Consider the following 26,086-nt stretch of genomic DNA (forward strand, 5'->3'; position numbering starts at 1 on the left):
GAATGGTAATATAAATATGGAACTTCTTCAAAAGCTATTTTTTGTTATTAGCCAACAACTAAACACCACAGAAGTTCATCTACTCATAAAAGCACATTTGACAAATACAAGTCCAATTTGCAAAGACTCCTAGTTTACACATTTTGCCATTATGAGGATGGGATCTTTACAAAGAGGCAGTGTTGAATATCTGTGCACCAAGTTTGAAATCCTTTTGGCCTCCCAAGAGGCATAAAAACAACAGTCCAGGCCTGTACCGGTACAGTTAAAATAAAGCAAGATGATACATCACAACTGCAGCACCACGAACTTTGGAACATCCGAAATAATGTCAGATCATTGATCCTCAGCTTCCAGCACATGGAGCCAAAAAAACACCACTGTGTAAGAAGGGCAGAAGACAACCTGAAACAATCAGTATTCAGAGTGTAATGGAAGAAACAGATTTAGAAATCTTGGGAGCCATGCATGACTATGCCATCTAACAAACAACAACTGCAGCTATTGACTCACTGTTTCAAACTTCTCAGTGAACAGAAGAAAAAAGAAATTATAGCTTCGATACTCACTGAAAAAAGGTAAGTCATATTGTCATTTGGCTAGGACTACCAACATTCACAGACTGTTGTTAAAGTCTTAATTTTACTCCTTTTTTTTGGTATATACACCATAAAGATCATCTTGGGAGATTACTTCACATGTCAATACTAAAGACCAAATCTTTATCTAGGCATGAAAAAGCCATGAGGTACTTGGTATACTTTCAGATAGTCTTACAGGTGGTCTGAACAGACTTTACAAAAAAAAAAAAAAAAAAAAAAATTAAGAGTTCGGCTGCTTCTCTGAGAGAAAGCAGGCTATCTCCACCAGGGTGAAGCTAATAGTCACAACTACAAATGAAGTCTTATATTCCCATCTTTATTCCAGATAAAAACTACACACTAACATAGGCTACAGCCTTAACACTTTGAAAGAAAAATGCAAATTCTGCATTAACAGTGAAGCCAAGAATGGCACTGCTATCGCCAAGATTCCATTCTGAGCTCAAAAAAGCCATCACAATTCGAAGATGAAGTCAGTAAGAGTATCAATGGCAAACAGCTAATATCTCAATTTTTTTTCACAACACAAGCAGCTGCTCCTTTTCCAGCTAAAGTAAAAAACCTACAAAAAGTTAAGAACAGTGGAAGAGAAGCTTATGGATGACAAAAGAAATACAACTCTTAAGGAGAAAAAAAAAAAATCTTCTGCTTGTACATTGTCTTCCTCTTTCCAAAACGAAAACCAATTGTTTTTGTAAGAAACTCTTACCTTTTATTTATATTTTCACTAGAAGTTGCCGCATTTTCTTATAACATTCTACAGACAACATGTGAATGTCATTTAGTTACTAACTTGATTTGTAATTATTTTTTAAATTAATCCTCCTTACACTGTCTTACCGTTAGGACAAGAGAGAAATGAGTGCATCCAGAAATTTGCTCCGGTCTTCTGTTTTCAATTCCATTACTAAAATACGAAATATTTTATTGTAAGATGGAAATAACTGAAAGATATACTAGATTTCGCACTTGAGGAATATTAATTCCAAGTATACTTGTTTATATTCTCAATCAACTTTAAGAAGGAAAAAGAGAAACTATTTAGTTGGACAAAACGCAAAGCACTTTCTTTACTTTGCTCCTAGATTCCGGCAAACTGATTTCTAGGTGCTCACTATACGATATAGCTGCCATGTTTTAAATCTAGGAATGTTTTTTTTTTTCCTATGTTCAACATGAATACCTAAGTATATATTATTAAAAATTGCCTCTTTTGAAAGCATATACAAAGCTAGGCAAATCTCATTCCCCAAGTATCTCATTTTTCAAACAGACACTAAAGAATGCATCTCATAACATCAATACCATACTTGGTTTGGCTGCTAAATATAAAAACCCTCACAGATAACCTCATAGATTTTTAACTGAAGTGCACATATGAAAATCATTACTCCATGCAAAATACAGATCATCTTAAAAGGATATGCAAGTCTCTGTTTAGTAGTTCGTAATTCCTGCACCAGATAGCACTTAGAGATTGACAAATAATGTAGCTTGTGTTTATACTAGATTCAGGAACAGCGTATCACATACACAAACCTTGGATGTTTGCATTTAAGACATACACAAACAAGTATATTGTGTAGAGTCCTCATGCTTTACGGAGGCTGCGTAAACACTGACCCCTAAAGGGCTATTTGGTGAACGAAGTAAGTGATAGGCAGCATTACTCACTTGACATGTCAAAATGGTTGTGTAGAGTCCTAGAGTTGGTACTGTCTGCAGCTTTCTCAAATGCTCTTCCAAAAAAACTAGAAGATGAACAGAAATGCCAATGAGCATCACAGAAAAGGACATATGTACTAAAGTAGAAACATGGAACTTTTTCCTTGTTGAGAGTTGAAAATATCTTCCAGATGGTTTTCATGTGCCATGTATTCAACAAACACCTCACTTAAAGTGGAAACATCTTAACATTGCAGGTTTTAAGAAATGATATAATGAGTCATACAGTGAACTATTTCCCTCTTTTAAAATAAATAGTTAAGAAGGAATGAAAAAAAAAAACTTGCAGAGAAGCTGAAGGAACATCTGCATTGTCTCTCAAAGTATCTCATGCATACCATATGAAAAAAGCATGTTTTTAAGAAGGATACAATTCAAGTCAACATATTCAGTGTTAAATAGATACAGGAAAGATGCATTTGCTTCAGAGACAGGAAAAGTCTATACATAACCTTTAGTAAGAACTTTAAACAATATGCTTACTTCTTTTTGTCAGAGCTTTCTGTCTCCGGAGGAATCCCCACCATGATCACAGTTCCCTGATCAACATCCATTGGTGCAGCCATTACCAGTGGCAGCAATTTACAACGCTTGTTTTTTGTCTGGAAGTCAGAAAGCCTCCTTGTTACGCAAAACTCAGGAAACAATTTAGTTTCAGCTCTCTGTGTGAGCTAGTATTGCAAATACTTATCTAAGGATAAAGCTATAATGCAGTTCAACTAAAGGTGGTTTCTTTACATAATATCTTAATCCCCTTCTTTCTTACAGTAAAGTCACTTTAAGGACCAACAGAAACGTCAGTTTTTCTCCAATTCTGTATTCCATTTTAATATGGAAATGATATAGACAGACAAGATATGATTTACAGTAAAGCAAAAAGTTCTTTATAAAAAAAAAAAAAAAAAAAGAACTGCAGGTATGGGTATCTAAAAACTTGAACTAGGCTTGATTTTTCGCAATAATAATTTTACACTGAAATACAACAAACACTGACTTCACTAGTAATTATTTTCCCGTCATATTATTTTGCAGCAGTAAGCTGTAACTTCAACAAGTTTTGTAATTTAATTAAATCAAAAAGTAACGATGAAGATTTTAACATTTTTAGACACTTAAGTAAATGAAATAGAAGTTTATTTAAAAGTGTTCTGTTCTTAAGGTAAATGTTTCACAGCAAGTTTTAAAAATGCTGTCATGCTGCTAGTGGCAGAACAGACAATGTCTAACTTTCCAAGTGAGGACAGATAGATGCAATTTGACAAGGATGGACCACCATAAATTTAATTTACAAATTATGAAGTGCTCACTGTGAAGAGAGTTCTCAATCTTAAAACCTCATTTGAATCTGAATTGTGTAACTAATAGCTAAAAAGATAAATGCGATTTAATTTCACTTATGTTAGTTGTAAAGATTGAAGGATTTTATTTAAATAGACACGGAAATCTTTAGATAACAATTACCAGTCCTGAAATATTACTTTTTTGGTAATAAGTTAACTTTTCAAAGTACATATATAGTGATATGCTCCCTTAAGATTTTAATATAATGTTTTTAATAATCAACTGCAAGTATCCAACAGAACAATAACTACTACACAGGCCAGAAGCTAGTCAGTTAAAAGGTTTTGATTTACTTACAGAGCAAACAAACGATTCGAGTAAGTATTTACTAAGCAGGCACAGAGACACTGGTTTGGAAAACAGTTTCACGTCTGGTGTGCCCTAGGAAAAGAAGAATTACTTCAATTACAAGATTATTCTTCCACTTACTTAATGTTAATATCTACTGACAAGTCTAAAAGTTTTGCGTGGCTCAAAGAACACTAACAAGAACCATTACAATATAGGAGTTTATTCTCACCCACTTGACTTTGAAATGAAGACCTCTCCCCTTTGAGGGGACTGAGTCTTCGTTTGGGAAGTTCAGAGCAGATGTCAGTACTGCCCCATCAGAGGATAGCACAGTATAGGTAAGTTCCTTCTGACAGAGTCTTTCTTATTAAATCAAGCAGTTAGGAAAACAGTGTTATTCTACTATGAGACATCCAAATACAATAGTCAAATGAGACAGCCAAAAACTAGAATTCTGACCTCCATGAGAGAGCAATAGAGAAAAGGCCCCTGAGAAATTACAAGGTTGGTGCAAATACAGCTGGCTACTGTCTGCTGAATCGCACGTAACTGCTTTTTGGCGAGGTCCAATCCTTGGTGCAGTTTGTCCAGGTTACCCCTGAAAGAGAAAGAATAAAAATAAAGCTTTTCACACAAAAATGAGACTTCTCTAAACACTCTTCACAAGGATATTTTGATTTTTCTTCAACAACTTATGAAGCATCAATGCTTCTTTTAGGTATGTAACCCATGTTCCCTAAACAAAACTGTACAAGAATGAAGAGACATATTTTTAGTACCTGGAGAGACTGTCCAAAGCTTTAATGAAATTAGTTGTTTCAGGCCCCTCTTTCTCTATATTCTCCATGAGAGAAGCTGTTGCATAAACTATATCACTTGCTGAGAACTTGTTCTTAAAGCCAAAGTGAATGCTGAAGGTCTGAACTCTTAAATCCTTCATTCTGCAAAATGAGAATGTTAATAAACTTTACTGGTTTTATCAACATCATTATCAACGTTGACCAGCCATTTCCTCAGTATGTTAATGTTAAGAACATGAAGACAAATCATAATCTAACATTTGCAACGAGCCTAATATTACTTTGTCAATCTAAAAAATATGCTTTTAAAAACAAGGTGTTACATCCTCAAAAATATTTGCACTTAATTGAAAACTGTTTTCAGATAAAGCATTTTGTATTTAAAACAATTTACCCAAACTTGTTTGCAGATTCTTCAATCATTTCCCGAAGATTTTCTTTTAAAGACATGTCCATGGAATTAAACTTCTGTTTCACCTGCTTTAAAGGCAAACTAAAAACAGAAGGAAAAAAACAGATTGATAGGTACACTAGAAGAAACAAATATTTTGCCTTCCTTTCATCAGACTTTCTTAATATTAGATAATTTATGAACTTAAGTGTGACTAAGCTTGATTGTTTTTTGTTTTCTTTAGTCATTGAAGAGCAGATGTGAGACAGCATAGGTTACTTACTCATCTACTATTCCATAAAGGCATATTCCTCACACAGCAAGACACAAGTTGCATAACTCAACTCAAAGAGACTCTACAACCTACTCGGAGCCCCACAATCATATTTTAAAACTAACAAGTTGAGTACTCACAAGCTATATTCTCAATATTTTCCCATAATTCATTGAAAAAATGATCCTTTAATCAAGATTCAGATTTTTATAACTCACCCCATGTCAGCCAAGAACTCCTGGAGCCTCTTCTGCCCTTGTACAGACCAAAGCTTAAGGCTAGCAGAGGTATATGAAGTGTTACAGAGACTTTCATATAGAGACCAGTGCTGATACAGTGCCAGGCGCAGACTGAACAGGAATTATGGAAAATAGTTCTAAACACATAGATCAAATACTAACAAAACTCCATAACTAGCAGGTAAGTCTTAATTTGCTCTTATATATTGCATCTCTGTGCTCCATAACATAGTTCTGTGCTGCAGGTGCACGTAACACAAGACGAGCAACATTGACGTGTAACTATTTCTGAAAGGTTAAGCTGAACTGAAGCTACATGAGCTATTGAAAGAGGCATTCATGTTCAACAAACCATTCCAATTTCCATTTGATTCCATTCTCAGCAGCAGAGAAGCTTGGCTTTTTTTTTCTTTCCTAGATAGAAACTCAATTTGGTTTCACTAAGTGGGTGACCTTTTTTCCCCATATCTTATTCAAGGATACTCATATTCAAATGCTATTCGCATGCAATCAATTGACAGAGAGTTTTCTTCATCCTCGTTGCGGTGGTTGTGGCGAGACACATGACGCTGTAGGATTCCGATATCAGTCACATACTTCATTCTTAAACAAGAATAAATTTGTCAGCTTATTTTCTTCCTGTGTATTTTTTTTCTTGATTCTGAGACACATCTTTCTAAAGTTAACACATTGGCCAATCAGCAGCATGAAAACTGCAGGTACATCTTTAAAGAACCCAAACTTGTTAAATAATGTTCTTTCAATATTCAGCCGCACACCCAGGTAATTAAGCCAAAATAAAACCAATGCAGAGAGACAGACTGACCAATTAAATCAGTTATTTATTACATTTATCTCCTTAAAGACATCAGTGTATTAGTAACACTAGAAGATCAGAATTAAGGTCTACACATGTACTACTAGAATTCTGAAACGAAATAAGAGGCTGGGATGGGAAGGGAAGGAGAAGATCTGGAACTTGTTAACTAAAATAGGAAAGGAAATTGGAGAATACAGAATACATAGAATTTTTTTACCTTTAGTAAAACTGTATCAAGGTCATAGTTACACAAACTACTATTAAACATCATTTCTTCCCAGGTCAGAAGTTATTATTTTTAATTTTGTGAAAAAGAAAGTTAAAAATGCTTTTTCTACTAGTCAGAACTTAAAAATTCTAAATAGTAGAAAAGGAAATTACAGTTCTTTTGAATGTATATTCCTGGTTTTGAAAAGCATCAATCACATTCATTCATTAAGTTTATTAATAAACAGCGACATTAAATATCTTATATTATATTAATTCCTGTATGTTTCCCGATTTCTAGTAGTTAGCCTTAAAAAAAATTTTAAAAGTAATAAAGATAAATTAAAAAAATCATTCTTACTGAGTGATTTTGTCTTGGATCCATTGATCTGTTAGGCCAACAATAGCCCACCTAAAATTGGGGGGAAAAACAGAAAAGGAAAAAAAAGTTAAACCAAAAAATATTCCAGTAGAGTATATTATATTTAACTCTAAGTACGTAACAGAACAAGTCAGAAACACCGTTCATCAACTGTACACAGAAGTTAATAACAAAGCTATATATTATTATTCCCTCTTTAGCAGACATACACACATAGTACCATCCTCCCTTTCTCCATGCAAAATCTGTGTGTTGCTTGTAATTAACTTACACAGATGCATCCTCAAATTCAAGACATACATTGACTCAGGAAATAACTGAAACTTCATACTGAAATCAAATAGTTTCGGGAAATCTTGCCTCTTTTTACTATCAGATCAAGCTTCTAGCCTCTATGAAAAATGATAATGCAAACATACCACAACATGTCGTTCAAGTCTTTAGACATTAACCATGCCAGATCAAACATCACCATGGCAGACTATATGAGAGAAAAGCAAAAAGAGAGGACAAATGAAGACAAAACTCACTTCGTTAAAGAAATAAAATACAATTAAATTTACCAAGTACTAGCATGTTACTAAAGTTCTAGAAATCACACTGGAGTTTGACAATCTGCCTGTGTCTTACTTTCCAAGACATTAAGTGGAAAGAAAATTCTTTATACAGCTCTGCAAATCTGCATTATATATAAAGCAGCACTTAACAAAATACAAAAATAATCAAAGAGGCCAAACAACAGAAGGGACAGTCTGGTGTCCTAAGTGTCATGTTTGAAATGTCCTGACACTGAGAACTCTGAAAGGCAAACAAGCTCCATACATCTTAACAGTAAGACATAACAATAAGATATAACCATATTGTTATAACGTGTAGTATTATTAGAGAATTATAATATTACAGTAGATAATTATAACATTGGATATTATCCAATTACCTCTACATTGGCACCTTGTGTTTCTATGGCAAGCAAGTTTATACTTACTGAGGTCCCATGGTACTCATATTGCTCATAATCAAAAAGAATTTCTCGTCTATGAAGGGGAAAAAAAAAACACAAACAAAAACCAACCAATGTGTTTGACTACGTGGTGAACTGCTCATTTGATCAAATTAAAAATATACACTGGAATTGTGAAATAAATTTAAATTTCATTTTAGCAATTAAAAAAACTTGGACTAGAATTTTTTTCTGCAAGGCAATTAGCTTTTAGAAGAAATGTGGAAACCACACTGAAACATAAAGTATAAAGGAAAAATTAATTAAATAAGAAAATAGGATTTGAGGAATCAATTATCTGATTTGCTCCTGCTCATTCCTACTGACAATAATGGGATAGTAGAGAAAGAGAACAGAGGCACAAATTTCACCCTAAGGCAGACAAGGTAAGAGTACTACAGCTGCTTAGAAGTGAAGCACTGCACCTATTGCTACTGAAATTTATAAATTACTATTTACAGCTATCCTCCATTTAAATGTTTTATTTTTATATAGTAAATCCCTCCCCACTTTCTGAATAAAGTTATAACTAAAGCATCTTGCAAATCAAGCATAATGGTATGTTTTCGTATTGTCAGTAGGATTTTAATCAAAGAATAAGAGAAAGAAAAATGGATACGCAACACAGAAAAAAACCAATTAAACACACCTGCGTGCTTCCCATTCCCGCCTTTGTCGCCTTCTCATTGTTCTCTCTATTACTTCCTGTAAATTAATTTGGATGTTAAAAAGCCAGAAAAAATGCTCTAGTAGATTAAAACCTATCCAGATACTTTAATGACTTTTATAAAAAAAAAAAGACTTAAAAGAAGAATTATTGCCATTAACATCACTTAACTGTAAAAGTATTATTATCAAATATTTTCCAAGGCACACACTTTTATAAAGTCATGGCATCTTTCTGTGCTAGTATTTATTTAGCTCATTTTCACAAATCAGAGGCCCAGTACACAATATTTTAAACAGTACCAACATTGCACTCTGCCATTGTGTATCACAAAAATGATACTGATTAAAAATGAAGATAATTATTGAAGATCAGAAAAAAGGCACTGTACATTTAAGCTCCATAAATAGCATCATCAGCTTGAAAACTCTAAGAAATAAAAAAAGATATTTGTAAAATATTTAACGGATTAAAAAATAGCTTTTGTGTATACTATTTATAGATTGTTTCCTTTGAATTTCTGATACTAGCTTTTCCCGATTCTGCTAGGTTAGCAGAAAAAGTGTATAATACTAATAAAAAAATAACATTAAATGTATATTAAATTTGAGAATGTCTTAACATTTAATTGTCTCTTGATATTGCTAGGTTCATGCCTTTGGTTCCTTGTACAGTATAAATAGAAAATATGCTACAAATAACATATGCCCAAATTATTTTTTCTGTCTTTACCGTAATACACTTTTGTTAGTTTACTGCTACAAGGACAGACAAAACATATTGCTAAATTATTTGTGAGCGTCTATCTTCTCAAACAATTATTTAAAATATAAATATAACATTGTTCTTTTTAAGTAAGTTGTTTTGTTAGATTGAAAAGCCCAGAGCACATAATCAGACATAGATCTCATCAGTCCACTAGTTACATAAGGCCAGCTTTATGCATAGTCAAGTTAAAAAAGATGTTTTGATTAGGAGAAAATATTTCTGTGCAGTTCAGATAATTAATTATTTTGTTTATGTGAAACTCTAGTGGTCGTAGTAGATTATTTATGAATCTTACTCTTGAATTTGTGATCTCATGGAACATAAATTTTAAATTCAAACATAATTGTTGTGATGATGTAAAGTATATGCAATAGCTGTTTTATTTTCCTTCTTTTCACAACAAAACAGCAGAAACACACCTCTTCAAAACGCCTACGTTTCTCTGAAGGTTCTGACCCATCACTTTCATTCTCTGAATCCTCTTCTTCGTCCTCATCATCTCTGAAGATATCATCATAAGCAGGAACATTGAGATCATCATCTTGTTTAATTAATAGCTTAATCTATCAAGAAAAAAAAAACATTTAAAATAAAGTACCTTATTTAGTGATTAAAATACATTTCAAAAGACAAATGAGAACACTTCAGATACTTGGTAAGAAAAAGTAAAAATTCATTTTGGCTGTGATCTGTTCCCGGCATAACAAAACTAAAATGCCATACTTATTTGTACACAATGAGAGTAAACATATTCCTTACAGCAGTACTGAAAGAATTAATATTTTTTAATGCTTGTTAAAGGCATGTTCTCAAATAATTTGTGCTTAATACTCATATTCTAGGTGTTGCTATGCTAGACTCTGAGCGATAATAAATGTTACATTCTGGAGAATGTTTATCCTTTGATTTGTAGCAGTTTGATTTACAGCAACAGGATTAGCAGGTGCTCACTACTGACAACTATCACACTGCTAACGGTATATATTTTATTACTGAAAGCAGATTTTTTTCTGATGATGTATATTACTACTGCAAATATCCATTAATACTGCTTCCTGATTTACTAGCTAGCACTGTAAGCAGTTTTGCAATACAGAGAAAAGCACTGCGCTACCCACCACCGCACTGTGTGAAGATTTTTATTATGCATTTTTAAGGAAAGCTTCGTTTACCTGTGTATCATTGTAAACATTCACTACATTGATAGGTCTGTGGCTGTCACATACAAAAAAAAAAGTGTCTTCTTCAGGCTGCAAGATCTCCAGAAGGTCAACATTGGCACCACAATTAATAAGAACAAAATATTTGAACTGCAAATGAAAACAAAAAACCACAAGAGTGCTTTTTACTTCAATTAACAGGGAACATGGAAGACTGAAAACACCTTTACAAAACCTCCAAAGCACCCATCATCACCAAAACTTACATTTACTTTCTGACATTTGATGCCTTAAAGGAGGGAAAAAAAATTGTAAGGCAAAACACCAAAGTCAGGGATGTTGGACATCCAATACCAACAGCTTTTATATCTCAAAATTGTGCAAACTTAATTTGAATCTGTCAAAATTACAGCACATGCGTTTAAGCTTATGTAAAAAACTTGACAGTATGTTAAAATTTAACCACTGTTTTGAGGTAACTAATAATAATTACTAAAAGCTGACGTTTTCAGTTGGGAAAAGGGAAAAAGTGCACATCTATGTAAGATGAGCTGCAACTTTAAAAATTTACAGTATTTTTTTACCTGATCTTTATGCTCGAGAAAGGCAGTTTCAAGTTCTTGCCATCCAGATACTGGGACAAGTGTATATTGCACGTGATCACATTGAAACAAAGCCTGGAATGAAGCAAACTGCAGTTAGCTAAGGTGAGGAGCAGGGGGAAACAATCTCTTCTACAATACTATACTGTGCTATAGCGATATTTCATACAAATCTTTATCTTGAAGACATCCCAAATGACAAATCTACGTGAACTTTGGGAATATGACTTCGCAGTTTTAGTGTCATAGCTCATGGAAAAAATAAGTTACAAAAGCAGATTAAACTTCCAGTTCAAACCTATTAAACCCCTGGGCATGTTTTCTTTTACTGTTAGCCTACAGTGATAATAAACAAAGACTTACTTGGAGTATTTTACAAGCACATAATGCGTCAACATCTGAAGCAACAAGCAGAAGAACACGCTGTAAATAACAGAGTAACAGTATTAATATTTTAACATAGGTGCCAAATCTGACGTGCTAATACATGAAATGCATGAATCACTGTGAGACCAGAAAGTGAGAAATTACAAGCATAAACCAGGATTGCTTCTGAATAAACACTGCAACCAAAATTAACTGGTTTGGATCGCTGTAAATATGAACAATAAACAACTCCACATACCCAAAATATGTCAGCTGCTTTGAGGACACATAATTATTCAGACTCCTATGAACAGCACATACTTTTGAAGGTTCAGAGCTAGTCAGCCCTACAACTATTTTCATCGCATCTAGAAAGCACCGAGTTTTCAGCATGAGGTCTGGAACATTTTTGACTAAAGAACATCTGTTGCAAAAATAGGAGCAAGGCAACACATGAAATAACCTTGATTTAGGCGCAACAATTTATCTGGTGTTTTTTTCAGTTTGGGTTTGTTTTTTTCTTTTTTTTTTTTTTTTGAGATTTTGCTCACACTTGGAGAATTTGAGGGAAAACCTTTCACTTGCATATAGTGAAAGTTTCACAAGTTTCACAGGCGAAATACTTGTTTCACAAGTACGAATACTAAGAGACTGTCCAACAACAGCTTTACCACTTCGGTGTGCAAATCCACTCTGAACAAAGTTAAGCAGATCGTGAGTAAAAAATGAAAGCAGCCAACCAGCCTTGCTGTAAGGAAGGCTGCAAAAGAAATCTCAGAGAAGACAGAATACGAGATTTAGTGTCCGGGCAAACAACATCGAAACTGTTCAAAAGACATAAAGGGAAAAACAGATCGAGACAAGTCTCGGTTAAACAAAAGATCCACAGGAACACCCAAAGCACTCGCGAGAGAGAAGGCGAACTGCAAGTAAAACCTCTGGCGAGACCTCGTCGCGCCGGCAGCAGCTTTGTGTCGGGTTCCCGAGGCCGCAGACCGCTCAGCTGGGATATTTTTACAGCCCGGGCGGGCTGCCCGGCCGGCCCGCCGCCCTCACCGCGGCCCGGAGCGTTACGGCCGCCTGAGGGGCCCCCACCCCACCCCCGCCGCCGGCCTCCGCTCCGGCAGCCCCGGGCGCCACCGCCCCCAGTCCCCTCGCGGCCCCAGGAGGGCCGGAGCGCCTCAGCCGCCGCCGGAGCCGGAGAGACCCCAACACCGACCCCGCTCCGTGAGGCGGCGGGAACCGCCGCAGCCCCGCGGGGAGCGGCTTGAAAGGAGGCGGCTCCGCCCGCCACCGGGACGCCCAGGATAACACCAGCCCCTCCCCGACGGCGGCCCGCCGCCCGCACCTGGCTGACAATCACGTCGTAGAACTCCCGGCGGCAGTCGGAGATGAACATGGCGGCGGGAGAGCGGCGGGGAAGCGGCGGCAACTACGGGCCGCCCGCACTCAAACTGGGCGCCAAATCACCGCCACTTCCCATTGGTCCGCTAGTCACGACGCGCTGGCCAATGGAAAACTGTCTGTCCCGCCTTCGCAGAGCGGATTGGCCGAACAGCCCAATCCATTCCGGATCTTCGCCAATGGGATTGGGAAAAGAGAGTCGCGACACGTGCGAGTGGCCAATCCCAGGAGTAGATCAGCCGGAAGCAGTGTTCTGGCGTTTGTTGCCATGTCTGCCATCTTTGCCGCGGGCGAAATGTTTGCTTTACCCTTTACGTGAGCCTGAGGAAGAGGCGGGAGGTGCCACCTCAACGCTCCCTGACTGAGGAGAGGCCAAGCGCCCAGAAAAACTTTCCACAATGGCCACATCGGCAGGAACGAGGTCCCGACTTCCGCCCTCAGACGAAATGGCCGCCGGGGAGGCGGGCGCCGCGCGGCACGCTGGGAGGGGCACGGCGGCGGGGGAGGGCCGTGGGGTGGGGCCCGCGGCGGCGGCGGCGGCGGCCGGAGTCCCGTCAGGCGAGAGAGCGGCCCGGCCTGGCCCGGCCTCCCCGCGCCCCGTGCGATTCTTCTGGGGAGCTCGAGCGCCGCCGCCCTGCGCCTCAGCGCCGCCGCCATGGTGAGCCCCGGGGGAAGTGCCGAGTCACGGCGGGCGGGCGGGCGGGCGGGCGGCTGGGCCCCGCGTTCCGCAGCCGGAGCTCGTTTCTGATGCCGGCGAGCGGCGGCGCTGGCGTGGAGAGCCAGGCCGAGGGCGGGCGGGCGGGCGGCCGTCAGCGGCCGGCGGGTGTCGGTGCCTCCTCGGCGCCCGGGTGGTCGGCCGAGCCTTGCTCGAAGCGCGGTGTGGAAGTGCGCTGCTGCCATTTTCTGCCTGCCCGCGCTGCGCGTGGCGCGCTGGTCTGTCCGCGGCCGCGCCGCAGCCGGATGGAAAAGGAGGGGCCCCGGCTGACGGGGACGCCAACGGTGGCTCCGCGTCGTAGTTTTAGCGAAACTTTAGGAGACTTCGGTGAGCGCTGTAACGCTTCGGTGCGCTGTAGACACCTATTAATACACTTTTCTCTTTGTGTTTGTTTGTTTGTTTTTTTTTTTTTCCCCCCACCTAGTTCTCTTTTAATATGTTCGATCACCCCATCCCTCGGGTTTTCCAGAACCGCTTCTCAACCCAATACCGCTGCTTCTCGGTATCCATGCTTGCTGGACCTAATGACAGGTCAGATGTGGAGAAAGGCGGGAAGAGTATGTGCATGTTTTATTTTGACTAATAACCTGTTGGAAGAGTGTGAATAATATCAAGTGATACAGCTCTTGGCCAAGACTGTAGAAACATTGTTGAACAGCATGGAGACGTACTGTTGCCTTTGTGGCGGAAGCTGGAAAAGCACCCTGGGTGGGGCTTTAAGAAGGAAGAAGGAGGGGTTTATGGCATTAGTGTATAATTTAAAAATTTACCGAGTGAATCCTGGTTTATGAACAGCAGAACAAGACAGTCTTCTTTTTTAAAGTCTCCTGTTAAACTCATGTAATTTCCATTGTAAGCCACGGAAATTTATGATTAAGGACTTTTTTTTTTTTCCCCTCCTTGTACCTCACTTAGGTTGAGCAAAGAGAATCGATTAGCCAACTTAATTTTCAGGCTGTCAGACTAATGCTATGTTGTTTTGAGTTGGCATCAATTTAACAGCACCTATAAGCCCAGAGAAATGAAATTACCTTTAGGAAACATTTTCTTTAGTTATAGGTATTGTAAAACCTTGTCTTATTTTTATTCTGATTAAATTTTGAAATCTCCATGCTAGCAGGTATAATTGTCATGACTGATTCTACGGAAAACTGGCTCAAAAATTTACAGATTTTAGAATCTCCTATTTTAAAGGAGACTTTAGAGAAAGGAATGATAAAATTGTATGTTAAGCTCTCTTTGTACAGTCATACTTTTGCTAATCTTATGTTCTTACTCATTTCTGCAGTAATTATGCCACCATCAGCTTTGGATCAACTCAGTAAGTGAATATTTTATTCTGGAATAACATTAGAAATATGAGCAAATGCACAAGCAAATACCACAGTATTTTAATTATCTATTAAAGTCTAACTTTAAAGTCTGAAAACATGAGACTAGTTAAATAACTGTATTTTGGAATTATTTTGTCTGTCAGGATTAATGGGGCTTGTCTGTCTTTAAGTACAGGCGTCTGAAGTGTCAGGCTACCTGAGGTGCGAATCGATATTTATTAGCAATTAATAGCGAACACAGCATAATGGTTGCCCTTAATCCAGTAAATTCTTAATCTCAGCCTGCTTATTCTGGACACTGTTGTCTGGAGCAAAGGTTATTTTAAAGACGAAATAAGTGATAATTAACTTTGAAATAGGGAAAAAGATAACCATATAAATAGTATAAATAATCTTTATTGGCCTTTTTAACTAAGTGGTTCCCCCTCATGCCCTTTGAATTTTAGCCTTGATAGAATTTACTGCTGTCCTGTAGTCTGGCCCATTCTCTTGCTAATGTTCAGTCTCTGAAGGCTTCAGAAATGTGTTAGTGGCTTTTAACAAATAAATTTTTTTCTCCTTTCTCACCAGGCCGACTTAATATTACTTACCCGATGCTGTTTAAGTTGACCAATAAAAATTCAGACCGAATGACACATTGTGGAGTGCTTGAATTTGTGGCTGATGAGGGCATATGTTACCTTCCGCACTGGGTGAGTTCTCTCATACTGAACTGTCAAAACCTGAAGAGTAGGATTAGTGAGCTGCCAGTTTAATATTAAAGAGGCAGAACGTTACCTGAAAGTGCGTGTCTGCTACTTGTGTTCCTACAACAGCTTTCAGTCACAGCTTAGGCTTCCCTCCATAAGAGTGTAACTAAGTAAGCAAAACATACTGCTTTTTAAGATGCACCTGACTGTTTTTCCTGAAATTAAAACATAGTAGAAGGTTCCACTAGCAAAGATAATTATACACAAGGGATGAGAATTAGAAATATTGATCTTGTTGATAATGGTTTGTAGCTTTGTTTTCATTCTTGCAGATGATGCAGAACTTGCTGCTGGAAGAGGGAGGTCTGGTGCAAGTGGAGAGTGTTAATCTTCAAGTTGCTACTTACTCAAAATTTCAGCCACAGAGTCCAGATTTTCTTGACATCACTAATCCCAAAGCTGTGTATCCTTCCTATTCAATGATGGAGGAGGGGACAAAAGTTTTCTACCGAATTGGAATGAGGAAGCAGAGCTAGCTTTTCAGGTGTGGCTCATACTCTTCCAGTAGTAGGTAATTACTACTGCTCCTTCTGAGAACGAAAAGGATGGAGAGCTTATGGACAGGCTGTCTGCAATACTGCTGACTTTGAGAGATCAAGGATCAGAATTTTATAACATAGTAACTTTTCAGTGCAACATCAAAGCTTTAAACAAATGTTTCATCTTAACATACTTCAAAGATTAGAAAATGCATTGAGAAACTTTGCTTGTCTGACTACTGGAGATGTTATTGCCATCAACTACAATGAAAAGGTACAGTATACAACACCAGTCCATGCAAGTTTCATTTGGATACCATCAGTCTGAGGAAATAAATTCTGCCCCATGTAAAAAAGTATGCTCTGTTTCAGTAGATTGTGACCACATAAGGACTTTGACTGCATCTTGTAAACAGATTTTATAGATGAGTATTTTTCGCAGCACATTTGATCACTTGGGGTTGTAGGCTAAGTTCAGTTTTTGATTGGTTTAGTACCGACATCCAACACAGAGCTGTGCAGTATTGGTGACAAGTAATGACAGACAGTAGGTTTCACAAATCAGTTTTCTATTGGAGGAAAAAAGGACTCGGTTAAGTCTTCTCTTGAACTGCTGTTTAGACTGTGTTTTGACTCACAAGAAAATAAATTTTTGTGCTGCTGATGTTTTCACAAGTCAAGGGACAGAGTGTGTCCTAAATTAATAATTTGCTTTCAAAAATGCAGATTAAGGTGCAGTAAGAGTGCACAAAGTACAGTAAAAGGTAGGTTCTGTAGCTCCAGCACATAGCAATCCAAGTTAAAAATCTTTGTTCTCATGTTCTGTAGAGACCCTGCACTATCCAGTCCTCAACCTAAAGAGCACTGGTGTCTATTTCTTGAAGCTGTCTGAAGGGAAAGGTTTAGCTCTGCTTTTCTTACGTATAAGTTGAGCTCTTTCGTGTGCAATCTTAAAATATTCACTACTCTTTCAGATCTATGAGCTTCGGGTAATGGAGACCAAACCGGATAAGGCTGTGTCCATCATAGAGTGCGATATGAATGTAAGTTAAAGCTGACATGGAAAGTCTGCTTTTACTATGTCCTCCCAAAAAGAGAGGGCATCTCGTTCAATGATAGCACTGTACATCAAGCAGCTCTGACATGCAGGAAGGGTAAAACCAGATCAGACAGGAAAAATTACTCGTTTGAGAGTACGGCATGTACCTTTGTGACCACATCTGTGGTCTTGAGCTGCCCTTCATGTACTCTCAGGTGACTGTCATGCCTAGAATTTACTGTTCAGTGTGAAGATCTTTTATAATCCGAGTTTTATTTACCGGCTTGTCATGATTCAAACTCCAGTGATATTGTGGGGTGCTGTTTTACTGCTCTGTTTCAGTTACATGCTGAGACTCATTCCTGGGAGGCTTGGTCTTTTTAGTTCTGAGTTAAAATGTTTAACAAGCAAACTTCAATTCTTTCTAGATGAAAATGGAGTGATAGTTTGTGGAGTTTTGAGGAATAGCAATATAAAGCTTATAATTAAAAGAAAAATATCAGTGATACTTATTTTCATTCTTCTTATGTAAATAGGTGGATTTTGATGCTCCTTTGGGGTACAAAGAACCAGAAAGAAGTGCACAACATGAAGAGAGCACAGTAAGTTCAGCTTCTGTCCTTCAAAACTGCAATCTTTAGAAATCAGCCTTGCTTGTCATGGAGCAGTGAGTGCTAACATAAACTTTTTTCCTGAAACAATTTCTTAAGACTAAACTTTATTTTACAAATGCTCTTACTTGTGTACTTAGGAGGTGGTTTTTTACCAACTGTTGATTTTGGAAATGGATTATTCTAAAGTTTTGTTTGGCCAGAAAAATGTGGAACTGTTTTCCTGTGTTCTGTGTATCAGAACGTGAACACAATGAAGTAACTGGTTTTTCCCTCACAGGATGTGGAAGCAGACCATAGCGGTTATGTGAGTGACGTAGGATTTCGTGTAAGTCCCCTATTTGTGCTGCTTTCTGAGTGTTGTGAAATGGTGAGGAGAGGTTGTTCCAAACAACTGCAGAATGCTAGTATCTGTTCTTAGAGGTGTTTGTATCTGCTCATGTTTTGTGGTGCTTACAGCCAGTAACAGTAGGACTTGTCCTTTAAATCGGCAGTCTATAAACAGGAGACTGAAACGTACATACACGTACTGCTCATCAGCTTATTATACATTCTAAAAAGAAACATATTGAATCAAAGAATTAAATAAAAATGATAGTAAGATTTTACAGAATATAGTATCCCTGTGCAGTGTGCTTTTAAATACAAGATACAGTTAAATGAAAACTCGTTATGTATACATAGGCATTCTCTGGTTCTGGGAACAGATTGGATGGCAAGAAGAAAGGTGTTGAGCCTAGTCCATCGCCAATTAAACCAGGAGACATTCGAAGGTATGTCCGTTTCATTCAGTTGTCGGAAAGTGAAGGATCAGTGTTTGAGTGGAGTGGTGGGGTTTTTTGTTCTTTTTTTTTCTTGCTCCTGCAATATAAACAAGCTAATTTCCTCATAAGTTTGCATTGAGAAAATAAATAGTCTAATCTTCTAGACTGACTGTGATGTCCCTCATTACTTAAGCTGCAGATCCTAAATTAGTGTTGCCAAAACTCTCTCAATCAAATCTTTCTCTAGAAGACAACCAGGGAGAGGCAGCGGGTCTAGTCTGGGCTGGTGGGCTCGATCAAGTGATGCGCAGTACCCTGACCATTTTCTAAAGTGAAATTTGGTGTAGAGTGAAATCTTAAATTCTGAGTTGGGTGGATAAACAAAGCCAAGCCACGTGTGGGTTTGGTTTGGTTTTTCTTACAAGGAAATCTCTCAATTCAGAGTTAGTGGAAGTGTGCGGGGATGTGGTTCCTGTCATAGTCTGTCATTTACACTTGTCACAGTAAAACTTGAACCTTTGTGGAAAAGCATGTTCATGGCCCCATGGAAACCACAGGCTACATGGAAACGTGCCCACAGCCAAGCTTCTACAGCAGCTCCAGTATCTGATTATTTACTTCATGCGTTGTATGCCTACTGTCATAAAATAATTCAGTGGTTTAACTGTAGAGTTACTTGGTAATGAAAGTTTGCAGCCAGTGTTGGTGCAGTACTCGCAGACGTAGAACAGGTCTCACTGTATTCAGTTGGATGATAGGATTAAAATTTATTCTTTCATAATATTTTTATGTTTATTTTACAGGGGAATACCCAACTATGACTTCAAGATCGGTAGAATCACATTCATTAGAAACTCACGTCCACTAGTTAAGAAAGTTGAAGAGGTAAAGTTGAATCCTTCCCAATTTTGCTCAGAATGAGAACATTAGAACTACTGTCCAAGTTTGTGGTTCCTCTTTCTGTACTTGATTTTTCACAGTGCACCTCTGTTAAAAAGGGGTAGTAGTTAAAGAGTGGTTTGAGTTAGGTGAAAGCAACCTGCGATCTCATTGCTTGCTGATGTAAAAATACTGGCTTGATGTAAGTTGAATAAGCCACTTGCATTCTTATTTTAGTTAACCGAAAGGTCACGGAAAGGCTCATATTTTATTTTCAGGAAGAAAGAGGTTGTTATGTAGATTAAGGATGTGAAATGTCTACAGTCAGTTGCTGCTCTAATGGAGAATGTTCTTTCTAATGATTGTTCGGCTTTCATCACGTACAAGCAGTAAGCAAAGAGGTAACAGCTTTTTTCCTTCTTTCCTTTTTGCAGGATGAATCTGGAAGCCGGTTTATTGCATTTTCAGGAGAAGGCCAGTCCCTGCGCAAAAAGGGAAGAAAACCCTAGGTTGTGGTACGTTTAGTCAGTTAGGAGGAAAATAAAATAACAATTGCAGTATATTGGATATTAGTTATTGCAGTTGAGAGGTTGTTTTGCAACACAGGAACTCTGACTGGTTTTGGTTTCACCTTTAAAACTGGAGTTGTCAGACTGTCTTAATTTTCAGTTGAAAATTAAGTTCTAGGACTTCTGAAGGAGTTTTTTGTATGGATTGTAAAGAGGGGAAAGTAGATCTCGCATAAACCTGAGAAGTAAAACCAAATTCTACCTTACTAAAAGATCCAGTTCTTAAATTACATCCTCCCCTCTTCTATCCTGAGTGATGATGGTCTCACGTTGCTCTGTGCTTCATATTTTCCTCCCTCTGTATATATTTTGCCACAATTCCAGGTGAACTTCTTGGTGTGGTGCAAATGAAGGCTAACACTGGGGTGTTTAAGACTTTTGTGCAGGGAGTCTCTTTGATCTTAGCTTCAGGTGTGGGGTTATAAATCATTCTAAGCAATCCCCCTGTAACTGCTTTTTATATTTATAATTGATAACATGCCTTTTACTAGTCCAGATACAATAACGTGCTGTAGCAATCTAATGGTGCGCGTAGGGAGAGGTGAGATGCAGCTTCTCTGCCTGGTGCCGGTGAGGGAGTACAAAGCTCCGGCGTCCAGCGCTTTGGAACGGCTGTCAGTAGTAACCTGTGCGTCCTTCCAAGTGCCGGCGTGCAGTTGGTGAGCAATTCGGATGCGTGGCTGCCCGAGACCCCTGTGCTCCCTCCTGAAAGGCCGAGTAAAGGTCCCTTGGTAACCAGCGTGTGTCCCTCGTGTGGTGATTTCGGAAAAAAAAAAACAAAGCAGTGGCGGTCGCCTCGCGTCGCCAGTGTTTCCTCGCGCCGTGCAGCCCCACCCGCGGCGGGGGGTTTCACGGAAGAACGGCCGGTTTTGGGGCGGCTGAGTTGGGGTTTTTGTAGGGGAGGTGCTGGGGCAGTGGGCGGCATGTGCTGGCCGGGGAGCCCCGCCCCGCGGGCAGCCATTGGTTCGCACGCTCGGGGGCGGGGCGATGAGACAGCCGGCTTGTGTCGCCTGCCGCCATTGGCCGGACGCGCGGGTCTCGCCGCAAAGCGCGGCGGGGATTGGTGGCGAGGCGGTGGCCTTCAGGCGGGGGCAGCATGGCGGACGGCAAGACTTGGCGGGTGAGTGGGGCGGCGGGGGCTGACGGCGGGGCCGAGCCGAGCCGAACCGAGCCGTGGCGGCGACGCGGCTCAGCCCGGCCTCTCTGTCCGCCCGCAGCCGCCGCGGTCGTGCGAGGACTACTGGTGGGAGTGGAAGCACTGCCGGGGGCTGCGGCACGCCTTCCACCACTACTACGCGCACGGCGAGCTGCCGGCCTGCGGCCGCTGGCGGGAGGACTACGAGGCCTGCTGCGCCTGGGAGAGGGGCCGCGCCGCCGCCGCGCAGGTACCGCCCGCGCCTCCCCCCGCGTCCCCTGCCCGCCCCTTCCCGCCGCGGTCCCGCCCGGGGCTGGTGGGAGGGAGATCCCGCAGCCGCCCGCGGGTGGGCGGTGTCGGCGGAGCCGGGGCGTGGAAAATCGCGTCTGCTCGGGGTGGAGGTGGGTGAGAGGGTCTTAACACCCAGCGGGCGTATCTTCAGTGTTCTGCTGTAAAAGCTCTTGATTTCGGTTACTCTAATATTCCTATTACTCACAGGAAAAGCAGCCACATTACAGGCAAAAGGTGTTCCTGGGGTGTCCAGAAACACTCCAGGCTACAGCCCCATGAACCCCTCAGCACAGAGTGCAGCGTAACTCATCCTTTCAGCCAGCTAGGACAGCTTCTAGGGGAGAGGGGAGCACGTTAGCGGTAGTTTTCTTCATGGAGGAGTCAGAGGCAAAATACAAATGTGACCTAGTTAAAAGCTTGTATCCCGGCTTGCTTGGGTAGCATTTGGCACATCTATTTAACATGATAAATTTCTATTCCTTGTTTTATCTCAAATAGTCACAGCAGGAAACAAGCTCTGTAAGACTGGAACACCCAACAGTATTGTGGTAATATTTTTTTCCGGTATTTCAGGAAGCTTTGTGCAAGAGTGAAAGAGCTCGAGTTATGGAAAAACAGAAACATGCTCCTGTGTGGACACTCAGGAAGAGCCCACCCCCTGACTGGTATCTTCCACTTGACCAAGACAAACCAAATTAACAAGACTGTTTTGCTGTGTTTGGTCAGCAATGTAATACACAATGCAGAACTATGCTGTTTTTTTTTTCTTCCATGTCATCTTGAAGTTATACAGCTGTAGCTCTGCCCTGCAGTACTTGAGTACTCATTCAAAAATACTCGGGAGTCTATTTAAACACTCAGTATTTTTTAAAGGGAGAACTGAGGTGCTTAATTTGATCCTGGTGTCTTACTGCTGTCTTATACTTTAGGATTTCATCTCAGGAATTTGGCAGGCAACTCCCAAATTAATGCATACATGATCTGGCTCCTCTTGCTAGACCACAACCTCTTCCCCTGACCATCAGTATCGTGCCCTTTTGGAACAAGGGACCCCCCCCCCCAGGCCTGCCAGATGGGAAAACAAAAGGAAGCAGGGACTCCCCTCTTGCCAGTTCAGGACAGTCACAACCACTGGCATTTAAAAGGCATTTTCCAGATTCACAGTCGTCATGGGTTAAGAGCTTCTCATGTGGGATAATGTTGCAGACCCTGAAACTGCAACCCTGCGCCTTTGTGGAACTGTTCTCGAATGGTGTTGTGTGTCAGTGGCAGTATTTTAAAATACTACAAAAATAAAGGTATAAATGTATGAAGAGAGATCTGTTTTGTTTTAGGGCAAACCCTTAGAAACTTAGTTCCATGTTACAATAGATAAACTATAAAAAAATTAAAATAAAACTCTTAATTTTGGCTTTGTCACGATGTATTTTCTATCTGTTTTCCCTCTTATATGCAAAAGTACTTCAGTGAAATCTGAAAAGAAAGGCAGTAAACAGTCAGCTGTGACCTCCTGTATGGCACAAGTGTCAGGTAGCATAGTTTTATTGGGTGTCTTGTTACCTAGATCCCAAACCCAAACCGATACTTCATTAATATATTTTTCTTTTACAGTCATACACCTACAGTACTTTAATCTGCAGAAGGAATTGTTTATTCTTACTCCACTCTTTCCTTCTTCAGTTGGCTGAGTAGCTCTTGCCAGATGAACAACAAACTCCTCCATCACTGCGTATACACTTTGGTGATATCAATGCATTTTCCTTCAGGAGCATCGTAACCAGGCAGTGGTGGGGTATAATTAGGTCCGTCTCTCTGAAAGGGGAAAAGCCCCTCATCTCGTCTGATTGCTGCCTGATACAACTCCTCGGATTCAAGGCGCAGTTCCTTTAGTGCCTCTTGTTGAGCTTCTACAAGGGTTTGAATTGCTTTCTTTTCTGCCTTATCTTGTTTCTGCTTAAACAAACACCACTTTTTCATAAGTAAAACTCTTCTTTCAGACTCCTCAAATGACAGAGGTGGAAGAGTTCGCACTCTGATAAAGAATAAGACAACATTGTAATAGAGAAATAGCCTGCAACCCAAAGAGCAAATTAAAAGAAAAAAAATCCCCACCAAGCCCAGAGAATACATTTCATCCATGCAGTGTCTGTCTGTGAGGTTTTCCATGGTCATTCTAACAGGAAATTCATGTTGCTATTTTTCACTACTTTTAGCAGGAGCAAATCGAATTTGCTTTCCAAGTTTTTGTCCTGGTAGAAGTAGATAAGGTTTTGTACCCAGGCTGGCACTATACTGCAGTTTTGCAGAGAAAGAAATTAGAAGTGTTTCTTCCGTGCATGCAAGTGCCTGGTGAAAGACAGTCTTGCTTACCTGTTGCTATCTGAGTACTTAAGTGGCGTTATAAAATCCTCAATTGGAATCATTTCTGGGGCAGCTTTTTCCAACTTTTTAATCTTCTTTTTCATACGATCCTTCTGTGCTTGCTCTCTCCTTACATCCACTTTCTTCTTCTTCTTTGGTTGTGCTCTACAAGGGAGATACATGAATGAAAGAAGATATTTTGTCATTCAGCACCAGCAACTTTCACTTTCCTTTTCTGAGAACTGTTCCTTCCCATTGCTTAATTTGGTCCCTAACAGAAGTTCCAGCCATTAGCTTTACCCAAGTAATGTAATTTCCAGGACACAGTAATGTCTCGTGAGGTTTTCTGCAGAGAGAACTGCACCTGCCTGAGAAAGGCAGCGTCTGGTTTTGTGCTGAACATCAGAATGACCCGAGGAAGTTCCACAAAAATTCAACTGGAATTGTTTTGCGCTAGCTCAGAGTGCAGCACAGCAGATTTATCTGCAAGTATTCCCGTCATCACACATTAAAGAAGAGAGTGAGTGGTTTTACACATGCTTTTAAGATTTCCACATTTGGAACCAAATTCAGGGTGCAGATGTTATTCTCCTGTTGTACTTCTCCACGCAGATCCACTATACCCAAGATAGCATACAGCGTGCTCCACAAACAAACTGATCCTCACAGTGGGCCTCCAGGACATCATTCCTGCCGTGCAGATCAGACAAACAACCTTCATGGTGTGAAACAGTCTTTCTGATGGTAGCTAACAGCTACCAAGATATTTTAAATCTAGTTTCATCAAAATAAAACATGGATACCAAAACGTAACATAGACATAAATGCAGCCTGTCTAGTACACCGCTTTATAGTATATTTTTGGTTCAGCTAGGCTTTTGTTTCCATTGCTGCACAAAATGGAACTCTGGAGCACAGCTTAAATCCAAACATCTCCAACCACATTCTGTGGCTGAGGAAACAAATACAACTACACAAAAGCATAAAGCAATAATTGTATAGGTAACAATTGAACTCTCCTCAATATGCCAACAATTCTTAACTATTTTTACATATCGTAACTGAAAAGCAAGCATCTATAGTTAAAAGTTGATTTGGACTTGGGAAGGTTTGTGTTCCCCCAAGGATGAACACACTGCTATGTAACTCCATGGCAGTTGCACTCACCTCACAGGGAGGGATGCCCTGAACGCCAGCAGCGAAGTCTGCCAGTGACTTCCTCTGAACGGAACCGTCTGGGGCAGCCGTGAACTGAAAAAGAAAAAAGAACGTAAACCATGAGGAGAAACAGACTTTGATGACATTGATTCTGCAAAGTGCAAGAGCTATTTGTTGGCCATAAATTACAGTGATGAGTTTCAAATCATTTTGGCTGCTGAATTCACAACAGCATACAGTGTCTGCCCCGACATGATAACCTCAAGCTCTTCGGCGAGGTAACTAAGCCCAATATTTGGGCTGTTCAGTGTTGTGAATCCACAGCATAGCGAGCGGTGAAGCAGATTTTTAAGCAAGTTTTTAAGTCTACAAATAGGTTAGAGCAATTTTATTCTCAAGCTCTGACAATGGCCTCTCTGAAGAACTGATTTTGGAGAGGTAAACCGCCTCCGTTCACTCAGGAGGAGAGAGAGTCCGTTTCTCAAACCTCGACGGATGTCAGAGAGAACGGGCCCGGGTGCCCTTGCACCGGCTTCTCACGGTGCGGAACCAGGCCGACACAGGCCACACCGCTCCCGACCCCGCAGCGCAGGCCCAGGCCGCCGAGGGGGCCCCGGGCGAGCCAGGCCCGCCGGGGAAGGGGACCGGGAGCAGGGCTCGCCGGAACAGGGCGAGGCAGGAACCCCGAGTAAGGGACGCTTCGCTAGGCTCTCTGCCCGGACAGACCCAAAAAGCCCCCCCAGCCCTACCTGAGCCGGGGGCCGCCGGCTGCTGCCCAGGACCCGCAGAGCCCCCGGGCCGCCGCCGCCAACATGGCTCTCCGGGAGCGCCAGCGGTACGCCCGCACTTCCCGCCGGCAGTGCCCCGACTCCCGCGTCTCCTGTTCCGGCTCACAAACGTTCCCGCCGGGCTGGCCGCGCTGAGGGAAGGCCCCGCCCGCGCCCCGCCCCGCCGCCATCGCCT

At 40.5% G+C, this 26,086-nt stretch overlaps 4 protein-coding genes across 5 annotated transcripts; 2 read left to right on the top strand and 2 right to left on the bottom strand.

The window, feature by feature from the left end:
* Nucleotides 1-1,444: 1,444 nt before the first annotated feature.
* On the bottom strand, nucleotides 1,445-13,034 carry CDC45 (cell division cycle 45). 2 transcript variants are annotated; one of them, XM_086761430.1, is made up of 18 exons: nucleotides 12,984-13,034; nucleotides 11,633-11,692; nucleotides 11,252-11,344; nucleotides 10,680-10,817; nucleotides 9,927-10,070; nucleotides 8,722-8,777; nucleotides 8,058-8,106; nucleotides 7,492-7,553; nucleotides 7,052-7,102; nucleotides 6,147-6,266; nucleotides 5,643-5,774; nucleotides 5,154-5,252; nucleotides 4,739-4,900; nucleotides 4,419-4,557; nucleotides 3,966-4,049; nucleotides 2,811-2,929; nucleotides 2,277-2,353; nucleotides 1,445-1,509 (listed from the first exon to the last, which is right to left on the bottom strand). In XM_086761430.1, the coding sequence occupies exons 1-18, from the start codon at nucleotides 13,032-13,034 to the stop codon at nucleotides 1,445-1,447; spliced, it is 1,701 nt and encodes a 566-aa protein (XP_086617556.1). The 2 variants fall into 2 exon arrangements, with proteins under 2 accessions (XP_086617556.1, XP_086617557.1); XM_086761431.1 differs by lacking the exon at nucleotides 10,680-10,817.
* Nucleotides 13,035-13,573: 539 nt separating this feature from the next.
* On the top strand, nucleotides 13,574-20,916 carry UFD1 (ubiquitin recognition factor in ER associated degradation 1). Its single transcript, XM_086761709.1, has 12 exons — nucleotides 13,574-13,697; nucleotides 14,179-14,311; nucleotides 15,043-15,075; nucleotides 15,659-15,780; nucleotides 16,110-16,240; nucleotides 16,518-16,590; nucleotides 17,291-17,359; nucleotides 17,892-17,957; nucleotides 18,247-18,294; nucleotides 18,651-18,739; nucleotides 19,534-19,615; nucleotides 20,044-20,916. The coding sequence occupies exons 1-12, from the start codon at nucleotides 13,695-13,697 to the stop codon at nucleotides 20,116-20,118; spliced, it is 924 nt and encodes a 307-aa protein (XP_086617835.1). The 5' UTR covers nucleotides 13,574-13,694; the 3' UTR covers nucleotides 20,119-20,916.
* Nucleotides 20,917-21,209: 293 nt separating this feature from the next.
* Nucleotides 21,210-22,917, top strand: C17H22orf39 (chromosome 17 C22orf39 homolog). Its single transcript, XM_086761785.1, has 3 exons — nucleotides 21,210-21,298; nucleotides 21,396-21,563; nucleotides 22,178-22,917. Exons 1-3 carry the CDS (start codon nucleotides 21,275-21,277, stop codon nucleotides 22,301-22,303), a joined length of 318 nt encoding a protein of 105 aa, XP_086617911.1. The 5' UTR covers nucleotides 21,210-21,274; the 3' UTR covers nucleotides 22,304-22,917.
* Nucleotides 22,918-23,107: 190 nt separating this feature from the next.
* MRPL40 (mitochondrial ribosomal protein L40) lies at nucleotides 23,108-26,081 on the bottom strand. Its single transcript, XM_086761754.1, has 4 exons — nucleotides 25,873-26,081; nucleotides 25,133-25,216; nucleotides 23,975-24,130; nucleotides 23,108-23,636 (listed from the first exon to the last, which is right to left on the bottom strand). The coding sequence occupies exons 1-4, from the start codon at nucleotides 26,079-26,081 to the stop codon at nucleotides 23,327-23,329; spliced, it is 759 nt and encodes a 252-aa protein (XP_086617880.1). The 3' UTR covers nucleotides 23,108-23,326.
* Between the last annotated feature and the right edge of the window lie 5 nt (nucleotides 26,082-26,086).

The sequence above is a fragment of the Chlamydotis macqueenii genome, chromosome 17 (assembly GCF_036417535.1).
Source record: "Chlamydotis macqueenii isolate bChlMac1 chromosome 17, bChlMac1.mat, whole genome shotgun sequence".
NCBI classification, from domain to species: Eukaryota; Metazoa; Chordata; class Aves; order Otidiformes; family Otididae; genus Chlamydotis; species Chlamydotis macqueenii.

Coding starts and splice junctions, on each gene's coding strand:
- MRPL40 (XM_086761754.1), bottom strand. CDS start 26,081: ATGGCGGCGGGGCGGGGCGCGGGCGGGGCCTTCCCTCAGCGCGGCCAG. Junction 25,217..25,872: donor GCCGGCGGCCCCCGGCTCAG/GTAGGGCTGGGG, acceptor TTTCTTTTTCAG/TTCACGGCTGCCCCAGACGG. Junction 24,131..25,132: donor AGGGCATCCCTCCCTGTGAG/GTGAGTGCAACT, acceptor TCTCCCTTGTAG/AGCACAACCAAAGAAGAAGA.
- CDC45 (XM_086761430.1), bottom strand. CDS start 13,034: ATGTTCATCTCCGACTGCCGCCGGGAGTTCTACGACGTGATTGTCAGC. Junction 10,818..11,251: donor TTCTCGAGCATAAAGATCAG/GTAAAAAAATAC, acceptor TTTCATTTGCAG/TTCAAATATTTTGTTCTTAT. Junction 10,071..10,679: donor ATGTTTACAATGATACACAG/GTAAACGAAGCT, acceptor TTTTCTTGATAG/ATTAAGCTATTAATTAAACA.
- C17H22orf39 (XM_086761785.1), top strand. CDS start 21,275: ATGGCGGACGGCAAGACTTGGCGG. Junction 21,299..21,395: donor CGGACGGCAAGACTTGGCGG/GTGAGTGGGGCG, acceptor GTCCGCCCGCAG/CCGCCGCGGTCGTGCGAGGA. Junction 21,564..22,177: donor GCCGCGCCGCCGCCGCGCAG/GTACCGCCCGCG, acceptor CCGGTATTTCAG/GAAGCTTTGTGCAAGAGTGA.
- UFD1 (XM_086761709.1), top strand. Junction 16,241..16,517: donor ATCACTAATCCCAAAGCTGT/GTATCCTTCCTA, acceptor CATACTTCAAAG/ATTAGAAAATGCATTGAGAA. Junction 19,616..20,043: donor TAGTTAAGAAAGTTGAAGAG/GTAAAGTTGAAT, acceptor TCCTTTTTGCAG/GATGAATCTGGAAGCCGGTT.